At 34.0% G+C, this 21,604-nt stretch overlaps 1 protein-coding gene across 1 annotated transcript in view; it reads left to right on the top strand.

The window, feature by feature from the left end:
• Positions 1-213: 213 nt before the first annotated feature.
• The window catches only part of LOC118751649 (uncharacterized protein DDB_G0292186-like), a gene marked incomplete at its 5' end in the record, with an annotated part of 34,853 nt that continues 13,462 nt past the window's right edge, over positions 214-21,604 (top strand). Inside the window, 1 exon segment of the mRNA XM_036486463.1 lies at positions 214-716. Coding sequence (XP_036342356.1) covers positions 214-716 — 503 coding nt within the window.

Genomic DNA, 21,604 nt, shown 5'->3' with positions numbered 1-21,604 from the left:
GCAAAAACTTTTAACAAAACTTTCCTCTGCTCTTAGCATTAAGCGCAAATACAAAAGTCCTCGCCATCAACTCAACAAATTCTCTGAATTTTCTTTGCAGGACAAAACAGCGCAACACCAACAAGAGGATGCGTTTAATCGCGAAAGCAGCGAAGAAGATCAGGATGACGCCTTCCATCGTTGGCTCACGTCCACCGAAACGAACAACAACAAACACAATACTACCAGCAGCAGCGATACAAATAACAATTCCGTGGAGGACAGTGCGACACCAGCACGTCGCAAAAATTTGTTTGGTTTCGCTGAGGCGCAAAATAATAATGCAACCATAGCAACAAAAACATTGAATTGTACTAATCCACAGAGGGGAGGCAACAGGAGCAACAGCAGCAACAGTAGCAGCAGAAACAATAACAATAGCACAATTGACAACGTATATTTTCGCAGTTCCTACAATGACTACAGCAGCGAATACAATGGTAGTGTGGTGAATATCGATATATTGCTCACCACGGCGGATGAGCAACAACAGCAGCAGAAGGCGGATTTAATTACGCAGCCAAGCAGTAATTCACAACAGACGACAGGCACAGGAGCAGCAGCAGCAGTGGTAGCAGCTAGCAGCATCTCCGGCTTAGAGGTGACTACAAATACAACAACGCTTCCCATTGCCAGCGTGCAAACGAGCAGTCCAGAGCGACAATGCAATGTTATGGGTAAGTCAAGTCATACTTTTTGCTAGCATTGCAAATGGACCATTGGAATTCAATGCAATTTTGTTTGATATTTGAGCTTATAAATGTTCATATGGAAGTGTGTATGTGCATGTGCCTGTGGGTACGTGTATGCGTATTGGTGTGAGTGAATTCTCGCAACGATGGCGCTTATCAAGCGCTGCTGTCGATGCGTTCAATTTATGTTCGCTTTGTTGCTGCTCTAATCGACTATTGGTTTCAACTAAATGAAGCACGTTTGAGTTTTAATTATCGCGTGGCGCAATGTCCAGCAATTGATTTGGATTGTGCTTTGAAGGTATGCTGAGACTCTTGTGTAATTTTCTTTAACAGTCCTTGAAATCCTAACAAATCTTGTTAAACAGTTGCGTTCAATTAAAATGTGTAAGACGGTGAACAATTTTATTTTCAATGTAAAAGCTTGAGTTCAGCATGAAGGTGAATGAAGTAGCATTGGTTCTATATAAATTAGGAAAAAAAAACCCTTTTGAATACAAATATGTTGACCTTCGCTTGCAAATTATCCATACATCCAATCCTAAAACCATCTTTAAGGTTGCTTAGCTTGCGTGGCTATTTCTTCGTATAACGGAAGCCCCTGTCTAAATTGGTTAAGGGATAAAGACTATATATCGGCGCAATTAAAAATGTCCTAATCTTTTTTGCAAAAAAAAATGTACGGCGGATGAATACAGCAGCTAGAAGTGCCCAACCTCATGCTACACTGATTGAAATAATGCATAGTAAAAAAGTATACTGTAAATTTAAAAAATGTGCATATTTAAAAAAAAAAATTGTATATCAAAATTTCGCACGCACGTATTCGAATGTCCATGTATATTTAAGTGTACATAGCCAGTGGGAAAATGGGAATGCATTACCTTTTTCTCAAGAAAAGATTAACAACTACGGTTGAACAAAAGGATGCGAAGTAAGCGAACGGATAATGTGTAGTTTTGAAGCCACAAACAAAACAACAAGTTGGAAAATTAACTCAAGTATATTTTTTTTCACGTTATCTCTGCACGTAACAGCTGCTGTAGCCGAATGGATGCGTGTTCGACTGCCGTGTTCACGGGTTCAAAAACTATGGCACGGAAGGCTATCATTTTTTCTTTTGATTTTTATTCTATTTGTAGATTATATTTATAGTTTCGTAAATCGACATGCGACACAATACTTTCGCATGACATCGCTGTGGAGAAATTCTTGCATCTTTTCGTGCTTAGGTTATAGGGGCTTTCCATTACTTTTTGCATTCCCCGACATAACCTTTTCCCACTGGGTTTGAAAGTGCATTTACATGCTTGCCCCAATTTGTTGATTTCCAGGGGGTCAAGGTTCGAATTGCATTGCAGGAAATATGCAAATCAAATACATATTTTTTTATCTTGATTATTTACTTCATGGATGCTTTTTCAAAACGATCGCTTCATTTTAATTTGCGCGTAACTGAATTGAATATGTATCAATATAAAGCACTTTTGTTGAAGTTTATGGTAAGAGCAACTATGTTTCTGATTGATTTTGCTATTTTTTTTTGTCAGTGTAGGAGGACAGTTTTATCAAGCTTTCATCACAAAACGGGTTAAGAAAATATTAGTATTAGTATACATCGGGGATGTTGCATTCGCATTCGTTCGAATGATTCGCATCATTTTACTCATTTCCTTCGACATTCGCAATGGCATCAAATGATACGAACAGGGACCGTAACTGTTAAAACTTTTATTAAAAAATCGTTCTTTAACAATTATTTTTTAACTTTTATTTAATTACTCCTTAAATAACCGTTATCTCTGACTTTTATTTTATAAATCCACAATAACAATTATATTTGGTTTTTATCTAATAAAACAGTTATTTTTGATTTTTAAATTATATGTCTTACGTAACAGTTATCAACGGCTTTTTTTTTGTAAAAGTCATGAATAAAAAGCAGTCACTCACCTTTATTTTTCAAATTATGCTTATAAAAGTCTCGTAGGTAACTTTTATTTCCCAAAGCCTTCTTAACTGCGAAAAATGTTAATGAATTTTATACGAATTATTTAAAAATAAAAGTCGGTGAGTGATTTATATTAATGACTTTTGAAAGTAAAAGTCACTGACGGATCTAAATTGTTGACTTTTATAAATAAAAGTCTTCAATAACTCTTATCAAAGACATAATAAAAAATCAAAAATAATTATTTGTTTTTTAATTCTGAATAAAAATTGCAAATAAAAATTTATTTTTAAATACGAGTCTTGGTGAAAAAAGGAATTGATTGGCATGTATAACTTAGTTGTAGAACATTTCATTCATAGTGAATTTTTCCATGACAGTTTTAATCAATAAACAAAAAATGTATTGCAAAGACGCACACACATACATACATACATATTTACCTGCAATTTATATATACATAGCTACGTTAGAGTGAAGATTTGCTAAGTCAATTTTTACAAAATTTACAGGAGAGGAAAAACTTTGAATACAAAATTTTGCGTGCTCAAAGCAAAGCAAAATTCCATTCGAGTCAGAAGGATTCGATGTTAATTAAGACATTTGGGATCATTTTAGTCTTATCGAATTCTCTGTGCCTATTTTGGACGTAACAAATTTGCCTTTCAATGAATATAAATAGAAAAAAAAATGTAACAGGTACCTGAATTCTTTACGTTTATAGTATCGAAATATGAGTTTTCACAAAAAGTGGATTTAGCAACTTTTCACCCTAAGCTAGTGGATATAGTATGCATGTGTGTATGTACAAATATTTCGGCAATAACTTAGATGAAACGTGAAAGTACCAAACAAATGGCAAGCAAACTTCAGCGGTTCGACACAGAAAAAAAGGGAAACACTCAAAGTGCAAACATCTGCGACCTTGAGCTACATACAATGGAACAAATGTTGGCCGTAACCGAATTATGTACACCGGTGCATTGGCGAAATGTTGGCTTGCTTTGATTCCATTTTTTCTGTGCTTTATTTGTGCGCACACTTTAAATTCACAGCGCCATAATTAACACCATTTGGTGCCTTTTTGACGGAAAATAGTATTTCAACAAACAGAAAGGGTCGTTTCAGAAAGCCACTTATTTTCGAATACGCTTTTTGCTCACTCTCGGTTTTTTGACTAATCAAAATTTTAACTAAATCAAAATTACACTTTATTAAAGGTCAAAAACAGCTTTAACGTAACGCATTTATGAAGGAGTATTTTTGGTCAAGCATTAAAGACAGGAATGATACTAGCTTGGCACCAACACCGAAGGGGTTGATTAAAAAAATGTTATGTTTTTTATTGAAATTGTGTTTTTATTGCGATATATGCATATGCGGGCGGCAGGGCCTACGTTCAAGCCCTGTTCAACGCAACTTCAAAAAAATAAAAAAATAAAGAATGCTTTTTTCTAATAGTGGTTGCCCCTCGGCAGGCAATGGCAAACCTCCGAGTGTATTTCTGCCATGAAAAACAGCTTCTCATCAAAATACAATCGCCGTTCGGAGTCGGCGTAAAACTGTAGGTCCCTCCGCTTTGTGTGACAACATCAAGGCGCACGCCACAAATCGGAGAAGAAGCTCGGCCAAACACTAACATATATGTAAGCGGCAATCTATTATATAATAATAATAATATAATAATTTAGAGGTCGCTCAAAACACTCAAAGTTTTCCATGTATTTTATATGGGGAAAAAATTTGGGTTCGTAGAAACGGTAAAAAATTCTTGAAAATGCACATTTCTTGATCGGAAAACTTTATTTATCTTTTTGATATTTTCAGTAATAGTACCCAATTATTTATTTAACCATTTTCTATTACTAACTATTTCTTATAGGACCACTAAAACCCTCAAAAAATTCAATAGGGGACCCATAAAAAATCGCTTGTATTTAAAAATGGTAAAATAATCAACTGAGTATTATTATTGGCAGTCTCATAAAGAGAAGCAAAGTTTTCCGTTTAAAAAATATAGATTCTCATTCCTATGAAAACTTGTTTTTTCCCCATATAAAATACGTGGAAAATTTTGAGCGTTTTGAACGACCTCTAAATATTTTTTGGTTTAACAAAAAACAGAGGTATAATTTTTTTCGGCATAATTCATTTTATTTAACCTTGCTTACAAACAGTACGCTTTCTTATAGCTACATTTGACTTTACATATTTGAGAATTACATGAAAGTGAAAATACTTAAAAAACTATTTAGAAAATTACAGTACACAATTTATTCACTTAATCTGTTGGCTCTGAATCGCAAAGGTAAACCATCCTGACTTATAATTGATCGGTCTGTTGGATTATATAAATTAAGTTGCTTTCTAACTATTTTAGAAATGGTCCTAGATAGTAGTCCCTAAAGGAGTAATAAATTGAGCAATTGAAGAGCATATGCTAGAGACTTTCCATGTGGTATTTAGTATTTTATTGTCAGTTTTCTACAGATTTTACTTAACTTTTATTAATCAGTTTAAGAGAAAAGCAAAACAGGCAGGCAAGTCTTCGTCGGTTAATTTGTTATACATCTTCTGTAACCATAGGCTGATTTCCTCCTCTGTAACCATAGGCTGATACTCTCCCTTTTGTCCGCCATAAGCTCTCAGACTCAGAAATCGAATAAATTCGGAACAGGTGACTAGGGCGGCTATTTATTCAACCAACCCTATACAGTTTTTTCTTTTTTTTTAATTTTTTTTTTATACAAAGTTTAAGAAAAAATACACCTGAAAAAGACTTGCGTGCCGCATGTACTTATCTCACAAAGTTTACTCTGCTGGCAAATGCAAATTAGGATTAAAATTTTCAAACTAATTAGTAAAATTAAAGTAAAATATGCAAAAAATTAAAAATATAATACATTTTTCGAAAAATCTATAAAATACCCTGTTATATAAAAAAAACCTGTGCGACAATTTTTCGTCGCCACCCTCTATGCTATGGCCGTACTATGTATATGTTTAAATTGAATGTAGACATTGTTGTTACTCATACGCCATGGCGTACTGGTAAGTAAAGCAGCAAAGCAAGATGTGATGTGGAGGATATTTGGTGTTGAGTTTTGTAATACCTCACATAAATTGGTCTAAATACAGTTACGAGTAACCAGTATATTCATATGGTTTGTAAAATATCAAAATCATCGGGTACCTCTTTATTTTGTACTTGGTGGCAGCAGGCAAAGAAGAAGACAATGTGGAAAAGGACTTGGCTTCACTTAGCCGTTTTAACTGCGTTAGACTGTCAGCAAAAAACGAATGGCGTACTTTATTGGACTCCACCACAGTTGTTTAAGTGCTTTCAAGGCTATGCTATGAGTTATTATCCTGCATAAAATGTAATGAGTTGAGATTAGAGCAACTGAAACCGGGGTCATACCGGAATAGACTCATTTTCATGCAAGTTACATCGACATAGCTACGTACGTATGCAGGTGTATAAATATGTCTTGCGACGCGGTAATTACTACTTTGATTCAAAATATGTAAATCCATCATCATTACTGCTGCTTTTATGAGCATACGTGCATACACATGTACACAGTTTGTATCTACGCACACGCATGAGCCAAATTCTTGTTGTTAATTATTGTGTTAAAATTGCAGTTGTTTAGGTTACAGCTTAAAGGGAAATAAAACTTAATGCGAAAACTTTCGAGCACATTAAATTTGCGTAATATCCTTCAACTTCTCTAATAAAATTTAATTTTTCCATATTGGATTTTGTGTTGCGTTGCAACGATGCGGATTATTTGAGCAGATGTGCGTAGATATGTATGTATGAGAATACACATACATGTATCCCTCACACATACATGTATATGTATTAAAATTTCGTTGCCCCCCTTGGAGGTTGACATTGGTTGCAAAGTCATCTAAATCGAAATGCGGAGGCTTACTTTTCGCGCGAACTTTTGCCATTAGCGATGGCATTTAATTATTGAAATTAAACTCAAAAAATACAACAGCGGAGATGCAGAATAATAAATATTCATTTTCGGGGGTGTGAGAATGTGAATAATTACTTGAGCAACTAGTTGTGTGTGTAAATTAGGGTGGTCCAAAAATTATCTCTACTTTTTGGAATTTTCATGCTGTCACCTACCAGCCGTAGCTTGGAAATTTTCCATATAATGGTTTCTTTTTAAAAATTAAAAAACAAAACAACTAACAGTAAAATTTCAGTATATTATACTATCGAAAGAGCAAATCTTCCTATTATTTATGAAACTCGATTTCATTCGTTTAGCTGCCTAAGCTGGCTTCACATTAGCACATCCTGTTAACGCAGTTTTCCAAGCCCTTGGTAACGGTTTTTGGCTCTATCTCACGAATGGCTGGATCGATACTCGCTATTAGAGCAATAGAAGCCAAATCAAAAATTTTAAGGAGATTTGTCTGTCTGTCTGTATGTTTGTACGCGCATCACTCTAAAACTAATGATTGAAATTGAATCCAGTTTTCACTAGTGTGTTGCTAGAGATCTTACTTAAAATATAGAAAGAAAAAAGTTAGAGAGTTGCCACCTATTTGAAAATTTGTAGTTTAAGTGAATTGATAAGATAAAGTAAGTATTGCGATATGTCTATCAAACGAATGAGGTTTAGGAAGGCTTACAGCCGAAAATATTATTGTTGAAGGTTGCCACATGTTTGAAAATTTTAAATTTAATATAATTGAAAACCAAAAAAAAATATTTTGCAATATAGGTATCAAACTGAAGAGGTTTAGGAAAGTTTACTGCCGAAAATATTTTTGAGGAGGTTTGCCACCTATTTGTAAATTTTTTTAATTAAATTGGTAAAATAAATGAAATATTACAATACGGGTATCAAACAACACGAAAATACTTTTAAGGCGCGGTGAAGAACGCCGGGTATATGCTGGTCTTCACTAGTATTATATATACGAAGGTGAGTTTGCTTGTTTGTTACATAGGGTAGCTTCTATTTCGACTAGACGAGAGGACGTATCACCTTCCATATAAACGGAATTTCTTATACTACATACCTCCGGAAGTATTTGTGGTAAAGTACTCTAACTTGGTATACATATAAAATCAATACATGCAAATGGAGGGCTGCCACCTTTTTAAAAAAATCAAATTCAACCTGAATTTACGGAATTATTACATTATCGGTATCACTCGAAATGGTTTTGAAATGGTTTTATTTCTCATCTTTTTAAAAAGTCCAAATTTACTCGGGTTATGAAAATTTGGTAAGTGGAATGTGTATCACAATATGGATGTCAGACGAAAGAAGTTGTGGTTTGAGAATATTTTGAAGAGAGTTGCCACCTATTTTAACACTAAACCTAAATAAAGTTATTTAATAAGTCAAATTAATTATGACAATACAAATGGTTTTTAAAAGGCCTTGTTTTTACAAGTACATGTAGGGTTGCCACCTGTTTGCAAAATCAAATTCCACTTTAATTATAGCAATTAGGTAATTGAAACACATATGCATGTAAAAGGTTTAAGAAGGCTAAATTCAAACTATTTAATAATTTGAATTAATCACAACAATATCAATCGGATGGTTTTGAAACTACTCATCTCTAAACAACTTGTAGGGTTTTCACCTGTTTAAAAATTTCAATTGGGCTAGAATTTAAAGAATAAGTTAATCGAACATGCATCACAAGAAAGAGGTTCAAGAAAATTTTAGTTTGGTGGTTAAAGAATTTGATGTTCTATAGATAGGGAGTTCTTCAACCAAATTCTGAGATAAAGCATTTTTCAAACAAATTTTTAACTAGAGCGTTCTTGAGCAATTTTCAATTTATACTGTGTGGCGAGAGTTGTCGATATGAAATATTATGCAAAACTTCAAAGCGCCGAATTAAAATACTCGAGTATCTTTGTTTTCAATATGCTTAAGTTCTGGTAGGTATCTGGAAAAAAAAAAATTAGACCAACCTCATGTACATACATACGTTAACTTATTTTTTAATTTTTGGCTTAAAACTTTGCAACTTTTAAAATACTAACACAATAGCAGTCTAAGAAATGTCATTTTCAGTAACAATGAAAACAATAACAATAAGTCTTAATAAAGAGCATATAGCAGCCCACCACTCTACATACATACGTTGAAGTATGCCCAACTTACTGCTAAATAATAAAACTTTATATACATACATGTACATGTACATATCTACATTTCTACATATCCAAATGTATATATAATTGCATACATATTGTATCTATGCGTGCATCTATTCTTGTAAACAATGTTATGTTGTTATCAAGTTGTTGTATTAATTTGTCCGAAACAATAGGAAAACACGTTTTTGGTCCAAGGCACTGCCAAAATGTGCAAAGTTAGTTTAGACGAATAATTTTGGTATGGTATTTCTGTTCTTATACATCTGTATAAACTTTATCATATGTGTGATACACATTTCTTGTAATACAAATAAATAAATATAGGGTGAGCCAATAAGACCACAAATGTTCGCAATAGATCCACAGTTTCATGCGCAGTGTGGCAAGTGGCACCGATCTGTTGAAATTACATATTGTCTAAGAAAACGTTCACCTTTCAAAGTAACAGCGTTACCGGCATCATGTTTGAAGCGGTATGGCCCGATGATTTCGCTAAGCCAAAAACCACACCAAACAACGACTTATTATGGGTGCATAGATTTTTTTGCAGTTTTGTTTGTTAACTTATCCGTTTAGGTGAAAGTGTGCTCTATCGCTCATGATAGTTAGTTCTTTTGTTTTTTTAATCTACATTAACATTAAGATCACTTTTATGCGTTCTTCAACTGAGTATCGTTCCATGATTAACTTTGCCAAAGCTCGCAGGGCCAATCGTCTAAAAGAAAAAAATAAAAAACAACATTAACAAATAATTGCTGTCAAAGATCTGAACCACCCTGCATATGTACACATGTATGCATTAATTATTTACATACAAGTATCTTCAACAGTCTGTACGTTTTTACGAAAATTTACAACTTTGGCAAACTCGCCAAACACGTAGCGACTTGGTGAAATATGTTTTCGAACTATGAACAAGTAAATCTAGATGTTTTGCAAAATTTTATGTGTTCGTGATGTTTTTGTTTACTACGACCGCAAACAAAAAGCCGTTAAAATTTGTGTATCGTAGTCTTGGAAAATTTTACATTTTAATTTGCAAAAACTTTTACCAGAAGTTTGGATTATATCCAATTTAGTCCCAGAAACTTACATCACATTTGATTTGTATTTATTGCAGCGATAAATCTTGGTGATAGAACTAATTATGTACCTACATATGTACGAGTATGTACATATATTTAAAAAAGTAAGTGCACCTGGGCCACAAGGGAGAAGTGAAACTTACGTTATATATCTATTTTGTCTCATAACGAATATATATAATATTTATATCGTCGATGTGTTTTCAAAACCGCCCATCGACCAATTGCAAAACCACCTATCTTACGAGCGAAAAAACGGTTTATTCTTTGAAAGCATTGCCTTGATAGGCGGTATTTTCTCTAAATATTATTTTACAAATCTGTTGTTTTAATACCGATTTAACGATTTGTATGCACAAATCTCGATGCCTGGAATTCAGGGTTATCAAATCCCAGTTTTGCCACAACGGCGATTTAGGCGGTTTTGCCACTGGTTAGGGTTGTCAGATTTTTTATGCGCGTAACCATGGGCCAAATATAGTAAAAATGCGTTTTTAGTTTTTCACTCTGACGTCAGTAATTTAAAAATGATTTTAAAAAATTCAGCGAAATGTCCTTAGAGAAGAAGTATGGGTATAAAATTAATGAGGAAAACTTTTAGAATTTAAACAGATAAAAGTTTCTGGTGCAGAAGGGCTGGTAAATACTGAAAATGTAATTTTAAAATTTTATCCTTGAAATTTCGCAATATTTGTTTTTGAAAAAGTTATATGTTAAGGCCTTCTATAAACTCGACAACATCCTCGAGTTTCGTTCTTCTAACTCTGATAGCTTAAAAATTACCTATCAGTCCTTATGAATCCAAAAAAATTTGAATCTTTTAAGTTCTAAAGATATTTCCTATTGCGTTTGTTACCCATATTTTTATTCTCCATTGCATTGAATTTTTTTAACAATTTTTAGGATAAATCATATCTTTGAAATAACAAAGTCCTTCAAAATAAATCCTACGGTCAGAGACAAAAAATAAAAAAGCCACTTTAAACAAAAATGTAGGTTTCAAACCCTTTTATTATTATTTATTTCATGGTAGGAAAGCTTCTCAAACATTATAGAAGCAATTTTTTCGATTCAAGATGTTGAAAGGTAATGAATGCCTAAATCCCGGGACTAATTCCGGGATCCCGGGAATGTGACAACGCCATCCCGAAAACCCCGGGGTCGGAAAAAGCCGAAAAATTAACACCCCTAATACGTACCCTTACCCGGTAAGTGTAAATTAAAAAAGTTGACGCCTCTCCGCTATGTACATAATTGCTTAAAGTGTATTTAAAATATTCTTCTTACTAATTAGCCATCTGTCAAATAAATAAATAGACCGTAATATGTCGTTAAAAAAATTGCGTCTGCGAATGCAATTACTTATGCATATTTAAAAATAAATGGCATGACGGTGCGAACAAACGAATGGGCATGTACTTTTCCATACATATGTATGTATGTATGTGAACACAATTTTATTAATGTGACAGCAGAGGGAGTTAATATTTATTTTCCTAGCAATATCAAAATACTTATACAAATGCATACATACCTATGAATGTACATACTTACTTACCTATGCGACTGTACAAATTAGCTCAATGGTTGCCTGCTCCAGTTAGTTAAGGTAAAACGCAGAAATAAGTTGCCAGAGCAGATTACACGCTTAGCTGCACAAATAAATTGCGAAAGCACTTAAATGTGTGAACATGTCTACATATATATACATATGTGTTTACAAACGCATGTAGGTTAATATTTAACAGGTTAAAAATATGTATATATGTACCTACATATTTATTTGCGGGCGCAAAAATCAAGAAGGATAAAATATTTATATGCAGGCACAATTTTTACTTACATAAGAACATACACATGTGCATACATACGTATGTATAAATATATACATATATATACATATGTATATATAGGTTGAATTGTGCATTTTCGCTTTTGCCCAGAAGCGCAAGTCAAATCGAGAGACCTGTGACAAGCTGCTTATAATAAGTACATAATGACAAATTAACATAAATGCATACATACATATGTACGCGCGAATCTATGTATGTATGTTTTTAAGCTCACAAAGCAAAATCCATAAGTATGTTCATACCCAGCCAGTATTTAGAAGAAAGTATATGTAAAGATTAACTGGTATAGCGAATTTTACAGCTGAGCATTAAATAGATGATCAATGCATCACTTGCAACAACAAAATATTATCTATATATTAATACGCTAACGAAATCCCATACAAATCTATTCCTCCCTACTGCTCCCATGTTTCTCAATCGATCTGAATGATTATTCTTTTGTTCGAAAGACATTTCAAAGGGGAGGTGCGCATTTTGTTTGTTTTTCCGGTAGGTGGAGCAGGAGTGGAGTTATTCCGAAACCTTCATTAATGGTCCGATTTGCTTCAAATTAAAAATTCAAAATACATATTACTAACATCAAGAAAAATGTACCTGCCAAAATTTGACGCGATAGGTTCCTCCAGGAATTCGCGGCGTTTTCAATTGAATAAGATGCTGAAATGAATCAAGCAACAGTCAGAAATATACACTAAGCAAAAGGGCAACTGGGCTTTATTGGTCAACATTTCTCCTTTTCTCGGTGCTATCGAATATAATGAGTTTAAATAAATTCGAAGAAATTCACTTTCATTTTGTTACTAGTAGTATTGAACAGCCATCCCGAGATGATACGTCGTTCGATCGAGCATATAAACTCTGCGCATATGAATAAAACTTTCGCAGAAGAGCTGAGTGAGACGAAGTGCCAGGCAATCGATAATATGGTAAAACTCAAGGGAAGAAAATCATGAAGCAGTATATGAAAAGTAAACCGATTCGACTTGCGCCTTTTTTACAATCTCCATGTCGAAAAAAAGCACAGCTGGCTACCCAACGAATTGATTATCTTACCGAAAACAAAAGAGCATCATTGGAAGCGGTGATAGATGGGCCTAAGCGCAAAAGTGAAACAGGACGTAAGAGGTGTGTTGTTTGCTAAAAACATGGCAATAATCAGCGAACAAACGCATTATGTGCCTCTTTCAAAAAATCTATTTGCTTTAAAATATGTTCGAAATTGAATAAGCCAACAAGTAATTTTTAGAAAAAAAAAACCGACTTAAAAAAAATATATATATATCTATATATTTCATGATCCAATGATCGGATCTTAACCAAATTAGTATGGGCCCACCTCTTAGACACTACCTTTCCGATGCAAAAAGAAATCGGTTGACGTGGTCCAAAGTTATGCGGTAACATACATAAAAAAAAAAAAATAAAAAAAATATTCCGACGAACTGATAACCTCCACCTTTTTTGGAAGTCGGTTAAAAAGTAATAAAAAAAATTATTTTTGTTCCTAGTCAACCAATTCCTCTGCAAAATTCGAATATGTCATTGATTTTTTAACGTTGACGGCCAATGGGACATCTATGTATCTTCAGACTGGGGGATATTAGGTGTGCTCTAAATGTGGTAATTTTTTTTTGGTTTATTTTGTTAGAAAGAGGAAGGTTGCCCGCAATTTCTCCGAAAGTTCTGAATATTTAGGTCCACCTAATACAGAAATGTTGCAACAATGAAATAGGAAAAAAAAGTTATGTTTCTTCGAATTTAGGGCGGTCTCATAATTTCTAAAAGCTGCATTAATTATCTACTAAACAAGACCTTTTCGAAAAATCGGCTCAACAGTTTTTCCAGGAAAAATGTATATGCAAAAGGGACACCGATGTAAGTAAGAAAAGAAACTTGCGAAAGACATCTTCACGACCGAAAATGCTTGCTGGGTACTAACTGTGTATATTTTAGTACTTTTGTATGTACTCGTTTGTATTAAAAAAAAGTGCACCGTTATTACGCCTTTGTGTAAGCCTAAATCCTTTCCGTGGCTCACACAACTCACAACTGCCACCGTTAAAGTTCATGTTTTTACTACGTTTTTCTATGCGAATACATACAATTAAAATGGGGTCAGCTTAGTGAATGCAGCCGTAGTTGCGTGTGCAAGTCAAGTATGCTTTGGTTTGATTGTTGTCATCTTGAAAATTACACATTTTCCACACACTAAGCGGATAATGCAAATACCGCTGGAACTATAAGCCAGTGCATTTTCATGTACTATTGGTGTGTACTTTTACGAATTTTGCAAAGCGTTGTAGTTGTATACATATGTCTGTGCATATACAAATGCAAGGCGAGGGCACGATTCCATATGACGCAGCGTCATCAACGTTGCCGCGAGCTTGAAAAAAACATATCAGTTGCCAAGCAGAAAAACTATCTAAAATTATCAAAAGCAAACAACTGATATTTTTAAAACTTTTATTTGAAGAACAAATAATATGTAAATAAAATTTTATAATTAAGTCCAAAGTTATAAAAAAAAAATTATATTATTTGCTTTAACTAAAACAGAGAATCTGAATGCTTATTTGCATAACGAAAAAAAACTTATAGGGCCCTAAACCATACAAAATGATTGCGCAACCCGAGACTTGCACAAGTCAGTATTGTGGAAAAAATAACATTTTAACAATTTGTATTTTTACTACGCTCTTATCATTATTTTACAGCCATTATTGGATACCAAAATAAAAATTATACTAAAAATTGCGCAGTTGTCGCTATACGCAACACAAATTATTGTACAATAACACAAGCATGAGCACAGTATCTAAATGATTTTTATTTTAGCACAATAACTGTGCAATTTAGTACAAACGACCCCATACACCACACAAACGACCGACACAAGCCCGATATTGCGCAATGGTTTTGTGCGATTATAACAGATAATATATAGATAGATATATAATATATATAGATAGATATAAGATTTACCAAATGAAACATATAAGTATTTACAAATAAAATTTCAAGACTTTAAATAACAAGAAAAATATTATTTGCTTTAAACTAGTAATATTTATTATTCATAGTTTTCAAAAATTCATTTCTGCCAGACAAAAATATCGAAATGGGGCATTTGTGAACAAAAAGTATTAAAATATCAAATCTTAAAGTTTTGAAAAAAAAGTATCAAAAATGATACAATTGTATAAAAACGGCAACGCTGAGCGTCGTAGACACTATGATTCGTGCGCACATAGGCGCAGGATACATATGCATTTGTACATTTATGCATGCAGATCTGGTAAACAAGTTAGCTTCGACACTATTTTCATTTGTTAGTTGGCTGACTTTTGCTGTGCGCAAAATTCCCAATTCTCAATTGCCCCGCCATACAAGTCAATGCACATACATATGTACTCGTACAATCCTGCAAGCGAGCAAACACTTGCTGAGGCTTAAATCGCTTGCTAACGCAAATGCATGCCTGCTGTGAGTGTTATTGCGATAGTCGTCATGGTGTCTTTGTACCCACGGGAGGGCTGTCAATGATAGCGCCGTAAACGTATGTATGTATGTACTAGATATCTGCTGCTTAATTGAAATTATGCAAAGCGACTATATCCATTACTTAAATATCCTTCGTATTCGTACTTCTCGATGTCATTAAGGCTTTCCATGAAATTTGCGTTTGGCATACATATTTGGTCATTAATGTATGCAGTTTTGTGAAATAAAGTACTAATGGCATGTATTATTTTCTCGAAATAATGTTGCACTTATTCTGCCCTGCGCCAGTGCTGTCAAGTGTCCGTGCTCTTTTCTCAGCATCTTCACAGGCATCTTGCGCGTTCTTTCTTTAAAATGCTGCCATATAAGACGGTGCCTTGTTTTGAGGGAAAGGAAAAAGCCATAAGATGCATAGAAAGGTACACATAGAGGAAAAAAAATAAACTTTAATTGTTTAACTAAAAATTGGTTAATGGGATTTTGTGAAATATGAGATATTTATTTAGGGCCAAAGGCTAGTTCTTCATATTTTAACAATAATAGTTCATGGAACGTAATTGCAAGCTTTCTAATTATGACGGCTTCATAAAAATTGAGTAAGGATTAGACTAACAATTTGACAGTAAATTTCGGTGAAACTGAGAAATATTTTTTTTCTTATTCCTTTTAGTAAGTTCTAAAACACGCTGACCACGAAAAAGCTATCAATTTCTGTATGAGTAGGGAAAATTTTTTCCAAAATGATACCTGCTAGCTTTTATGACTCACTGCTCTTAATGCAACACAATATTTTTGCTCAAAAATATAAATTATTTGTTTTAATTAAGGCAACATATTTAAAATGAATTGAAAATGAAATAGTGAAATAAAAACAGTAATTTTAATTAAAAAGTTTGGTTACACGTACGTAAATGAGTGATAGGTGTGGCCTGGAATTCGAAAAAATTAATAGTGGTCGATTTTACATAATACAAAAAATGGTAGAAGTTGGTAGATTTTTTAAAAGAAGCATTAATAGATAGTTTCTAATCGTATAGGATAAATCAAGGCGAATTTATGTTGGGTGGTGTTACCAGAGCAGGTTGAATTTCGCGACGGTGGTTATTAATTTCAAAACCTATACACAAAAATGTTCCCGAATCACGGCATCCGTGGTCGAATGAAATAAAATTTGAAAACGCTATCAATAAAGCACACAAAATTAATAAAGAACAAGTAAGAAAGTCTAAGTTCGGGCAGAGCCGAACATTAAATACCCGGCGCAGTTACTAAGTATATGATTTTCACCTTTGCGAAAGCTACCACTACATGGCAAGCCGGTGTGTATCAATTTTGAGTAAATTAGCGTCCTTAAATTTCGAAATATTGAAGTTTCAAGCATTTCTGAAATTTGCCATTGTATGAAAAGTGGTCGTAATTTGAATCTGATTCCAATAATTTTCAACGTTTTGCTTCTATGTGGCAAGCACAATAACCATACCGAGTTTGGTACAAATTGGTAGAACAGTTACCTAGATACATATATGTGATCATAAGTGGGCGGTGCCACGCCCACTTTCCAAAATTTTATCATAAACGTATTTCTTGGTAAAGAATTGTTGCAAGCATCAATTTTGAGTAAATTATCTTTAATATTTATTGATTTATCGAAGATTTCATATTTCTCCAAATTACCGTTATATGGGAGGTAGGCGTGGTTATTGTTCGATTGTAAAAATTTTCGGCCATTTGGTATGCTGTAGCAAGACTAACAACTGTGCCAAGTTTGGAAAAAATTGGTGTAGCGGTTACCAAGATATGCACATGTATCCATAAGTGGGCGTGGCTACGCCCATTTTCCAAAAATGTATAATATTCTTATTTTTCGTCTAAAAATTATTGCAAATATCAATTTTGAGTGAATAATCTTCAGTAGTTACTAAAATATCGCAGTTTTCGTATTTTTAAAAATTACTGTTATATGGGAGGTAGGCGTGGTTATTGTCCGATTTCGCCCATTTTCAATACCATCCGTCCTACTCCCGAAAGAAATGCACATACCAAGTTTCGTTAAGATATCTCAATTTTTACTCGAGTTATCGTGTGCACAGACGGACGGACGGACAGACAGTCCCCGCTTAATCGATTTCTCTTTTCATTCTGATCATTTATGTATACATTTGTCTATATCTATCTCGATTCGTTTTGCCTGTTACAAACAACCGTTATGTGAACAAAGTTATAATACCCTTGTGCACAAGTGCGCTCGGGTATAAAAATTACACCTGTTTTCTCTCCAATACAATTTGGACTGAAAACGGGAGCTCGCGCCGAATGCCGTAATCTCAAAAAATCCATCACGGATGTCGTAATTCAAGCCCTGTATTAATTTAATAGGAGGCTCAAACAATTACTCTCCAATACAAAAGTTGTTTATTAAAATTTGCAACCCATTAGTGGGGCAGTGGCCCCAACAAACATATTGTAAACGAAAAATATTTACATAAACGGCTGCAATTTCACTTTTTTATTGGTTATGGTCAAAGTTAACTTTTAATTTTTATTCTAGTTGTGTTCGATATAACAACATATTTATACACCGCGTTCATTTAAATCTCTTTTCTCACTTTCCGAAAAATATTGGTAGAGGTTTAGCGTTTGTTGGTAAAAATGTTAGAAAATAAAATATGGCTAAAAAGTGAGTAGATCCACCCATAAAGTTGTAAAGTCCGTACACTTTTGGGGCTGTCTGATATACATACATATGTATGTATGTTCAAACGAAAAATTTGGTATTTTTAAATATGTTTTTGTAATTGTAAACGATGGTCGTCATTTTCAAAGTTCAAACCTCAATCACTTTATTTAAAAACAAGAAAACTGCCACATTTTCTAGAGAGTAAAAACACGCATATTTCAAAATGGTTCTCATTTTTATAAGGCCATCGCATTTCTGGCTAGTATATTTCAGGACCAATGGATCAGGATTGAGCCAAGAGCCTGTGTGAGCAAATCCAAGTTTTGGCAGCAAATGTCAGTTACGCGGTTTTACAGAATGACGATACGCGGTTTTGTTGTTTTAACGACAATATGAGCTAAATATAGAATAAAGTATATTAATCCTGCATATTGTAATACAATTTATGTTATTTGAGACTACTTCTAAAGTTGGTCTAGCGAAATAAAACTGACCGCCACTGCTTTTGGCGCTAGTATCGCGACCTTTCTTTTCGCAGATAATTAAAGGACCTTTTGTAATACTTTCTGTTAAAAGAATGAAGGTCCTACTCCATAGTTGTATCTATCCGAAAAATATTTCTTAAAAATAAGCCGCGTCATCAAGGAAAAGATAATTTAGCAACGATTTTTTATATCTCATATGAAATCATCGTTTTCTATTTGTAAGATCAGCAATTACTATTATAATTGGAAGCAAATTTGCCTTTCATTGAATACAAACGGAAAGAGATAAACCAAGTACCTTAAAGCCTTTGGAAACTACGCACTTTAACTATCTCTTACTGGCTCTATAAAAATATGAGTTTCAAAAGAAGAAGACCCAGCCACTTTTCGCTCTAAGCCAGCGCATTTTTCCTTATATTATTTTACTGTTACCGGTAATAAGCCTCTTTGATAGTTGGTTGGATTAACACACGATTTCGAAACTCTATTTTGGTCTGATTTAACCTTAATTTCTATTTGAATTTCCGAGTTTTGTGTTTATTATGGTCTTTCGCACACTTTTTATGAATCGGCAATAATTTTCGCGAAGTATTAATAATTGGTGATTTAAAGAGCAACCCAGTCTTAGAATGACAATAATGTCAGAAGTACTTAAGCGCAAATTTATGAGTGGGTTTTTTTATTAACAATTCGTCACGTGACGTATATTTTTAGTTTCAAATATACTGCAATGGCTTCCACTTAATTAAGGCTACATTAATTAAATACCTGGATAGCTAAGCAAGAATAAGCGGTCAAAAAAAATAAGAGTAAGAAGTTCCTAAAATAATAAAAATTACGGAAAAAGTACAAAAGCGAAAGCACCAGCACAGGTCACAGCATTGTAAAAGGTGTGAACTTGTTGACGCAGCTGTGTATACGCGCCGTATTTAAGTATGCCTGGGTGTATGAGTAACCAACCCTGAGCTAAAGCTATTGTTGTTGGCTGCCGCTGGGCCTGCTGTTAAACATGTAAAGCAACGCTAAGTAGTACAAGCAAAAAATAAATGAAAAACATTACGCACTTTTAGGATAATCAAGTGTAGAAGTACGTATGTATGTACCTCCCAAATGCATACACAAACATAAGCCACCCGCTGAATAAATAAAAAGCAAACAAAGCGCAACACGCAGTGAGCTAGCTAAACCGAAATGGCAAACGGTAAACGACAAATAAATTGTTAACTAAACAAAAGTAATGCTGCGGCGATTGGAAAGTGTTATGAGGTTGGTTGAAGCTCTATCGGCTGTGGTCATATGTATATAAATACATATGCACATATGTACATATGTACATATGAGTGTATGTATTAGAGATGGGCGCGGCACGTAATATTCAATCACGATGCCACCCATTCCGACGGTTTTCTGATTTGTACCGTGGATCCAGTGAGTGGCTTTCAACCCGAGTCTTTATACCCGAGCGCATTTGTGCACAAGGGTATTATAATTTTGTTCACAAAACGGTTGTTTGTAACAGGCAAAACGCATCGAGATAGTGCTAGACAAATGTATACATAAATGATCAGAATGAAAAGATTAGGCCATGCCCGTCCATCCGTTCGTCTGTGTACACTACAACTCGAGTGACTACTGAAGATTATTCACTCAAAATTACAATAATTTTTAGAAGAAAATTTAAAAATTTAAAAATTTTGAAAAAGAGGCGTAGCCACGCCCACCTATGGTTACATGTCGTCGCTTAAACAAATGATTGTCGTATGTTAAATTTGAGGACTTTTAGGAAATCGCGATTTAATTTTAAAGCCTGTTTTCTTGAAAACGTCACGGTAGATTTTTTTTTTTTCAAAAACAATGTTAGCTTAACATATCTAATATATGTACAGTCACATAACACATCTCATTATTCAATTTTATCTTTTTCTTGGTCTCTTTTTTATCTCTATAGCTTCCTCTGTCTAATCTTTGTGTCCATCATTTTTGTATCTTTATGTTTATCTATTAATTTATGTGATGACCTTTTCTTTTACGCTCGTCATGAACTTTATCTTCATTATTTTCTACACCTACATACAGAGTCACTCCCACATTTGTCATTATATTAAGTATTTAAATTTACCATCTTTGCTTTTATCCCTTTCTTCTTCTACATTCTCAACTTTACTTTCAATCTTGTATGGTTCTTAATATACATAAATCCTATTCCTATACTTCTGCTTAACACGTTTGTTTAACTCAGTGTGAATATTAGAGCAAGCTTGTACATTAGGGTGCTTTTTTGTGAACAATTTTTTCTTACTCCCACCTCGAAATTTTGTGGGAAATAACAAGAATAAGTTCCCTGAAAATTTGAGCTCTTAATATTAATATTAAGTGCTCGACCAAGGCATGCAAAGATTTCCCATTGAAATTCACGTAATCTTTGATTGTTCTTCTTCAAAATTCTATAGATCAGAGGCATTTTACGGTATAAACATGGCCAATGCTGATTTTTCTTCTGAATTGAATGCTCTACAAAAAAAAAAAATATCTAACATAAAACCTGGACCTGTGCGCAGTCCCGTTGGCCAACCAAGGCCGATCGAATTTTACGATTTTACCACCTTGTAAAACTCTAGAAGAATACCTTATAAGAGTTTATGTTCCCATGTACTTTAACATTAAATACTACCATTCTGTAATATACGGCAGTCCGCTTTTATTCAAATATATCCGCCTCATGCATTTTTTTCCCTACAAGGAGTGGCAGAAATAACTCATACTCTGCTCATCCAGCAAATGTCATGCTATACGATGATCCTGATTCAGTACGCGACCAGGCAATAAAAACGTACGCACTAACGTGACAAACTTTGCGATACAGAAGAACTTAAGAGAGTACAAGAAACGTAAAATTAATTTTGACTGCTCCAATTATTTCACTATGATCGATTTGGATGATGACAATATTTCAACAGAACCGCCAATTACTACATTCCGCAAAACCATTTGAAGGAATATTTAGAATTTGAAAACCGATCACTTCCTAACCCACAAGTTTAACGCCACATGCAAGGAACTGAACGATACGTTCAACTGCTAACCAGTGTTTCTCGGCGCGTAACGAAAAAAAAAATCGTGAAAATGGTATGGCTGTGACTGATAGTCAAAAAAAAAAATAA

This window comes from Rhagoletis pomonella, unplaced genomic scaffold, assembly GCF_013731165.1.
Source record: "Rhagoletis pomonella isolate Grant_MI unplaced genomic scaffold, Rhpom_1.0 Rhpom_scaffold_00881, whole genome shotgun sequence".
Classification (NCBI taxonomy): Eukaryota; Metazoa; Arthropoda; class Insecta; order Diptera; family Tephritidae; genus Rhagoletis; species Rhagoletis pomonella.
The sequence above is the reverse complement of the archived record's forward strand: the minus strand, read 5'-3'. Positions and strand labels throughout refer to the sequence as shown.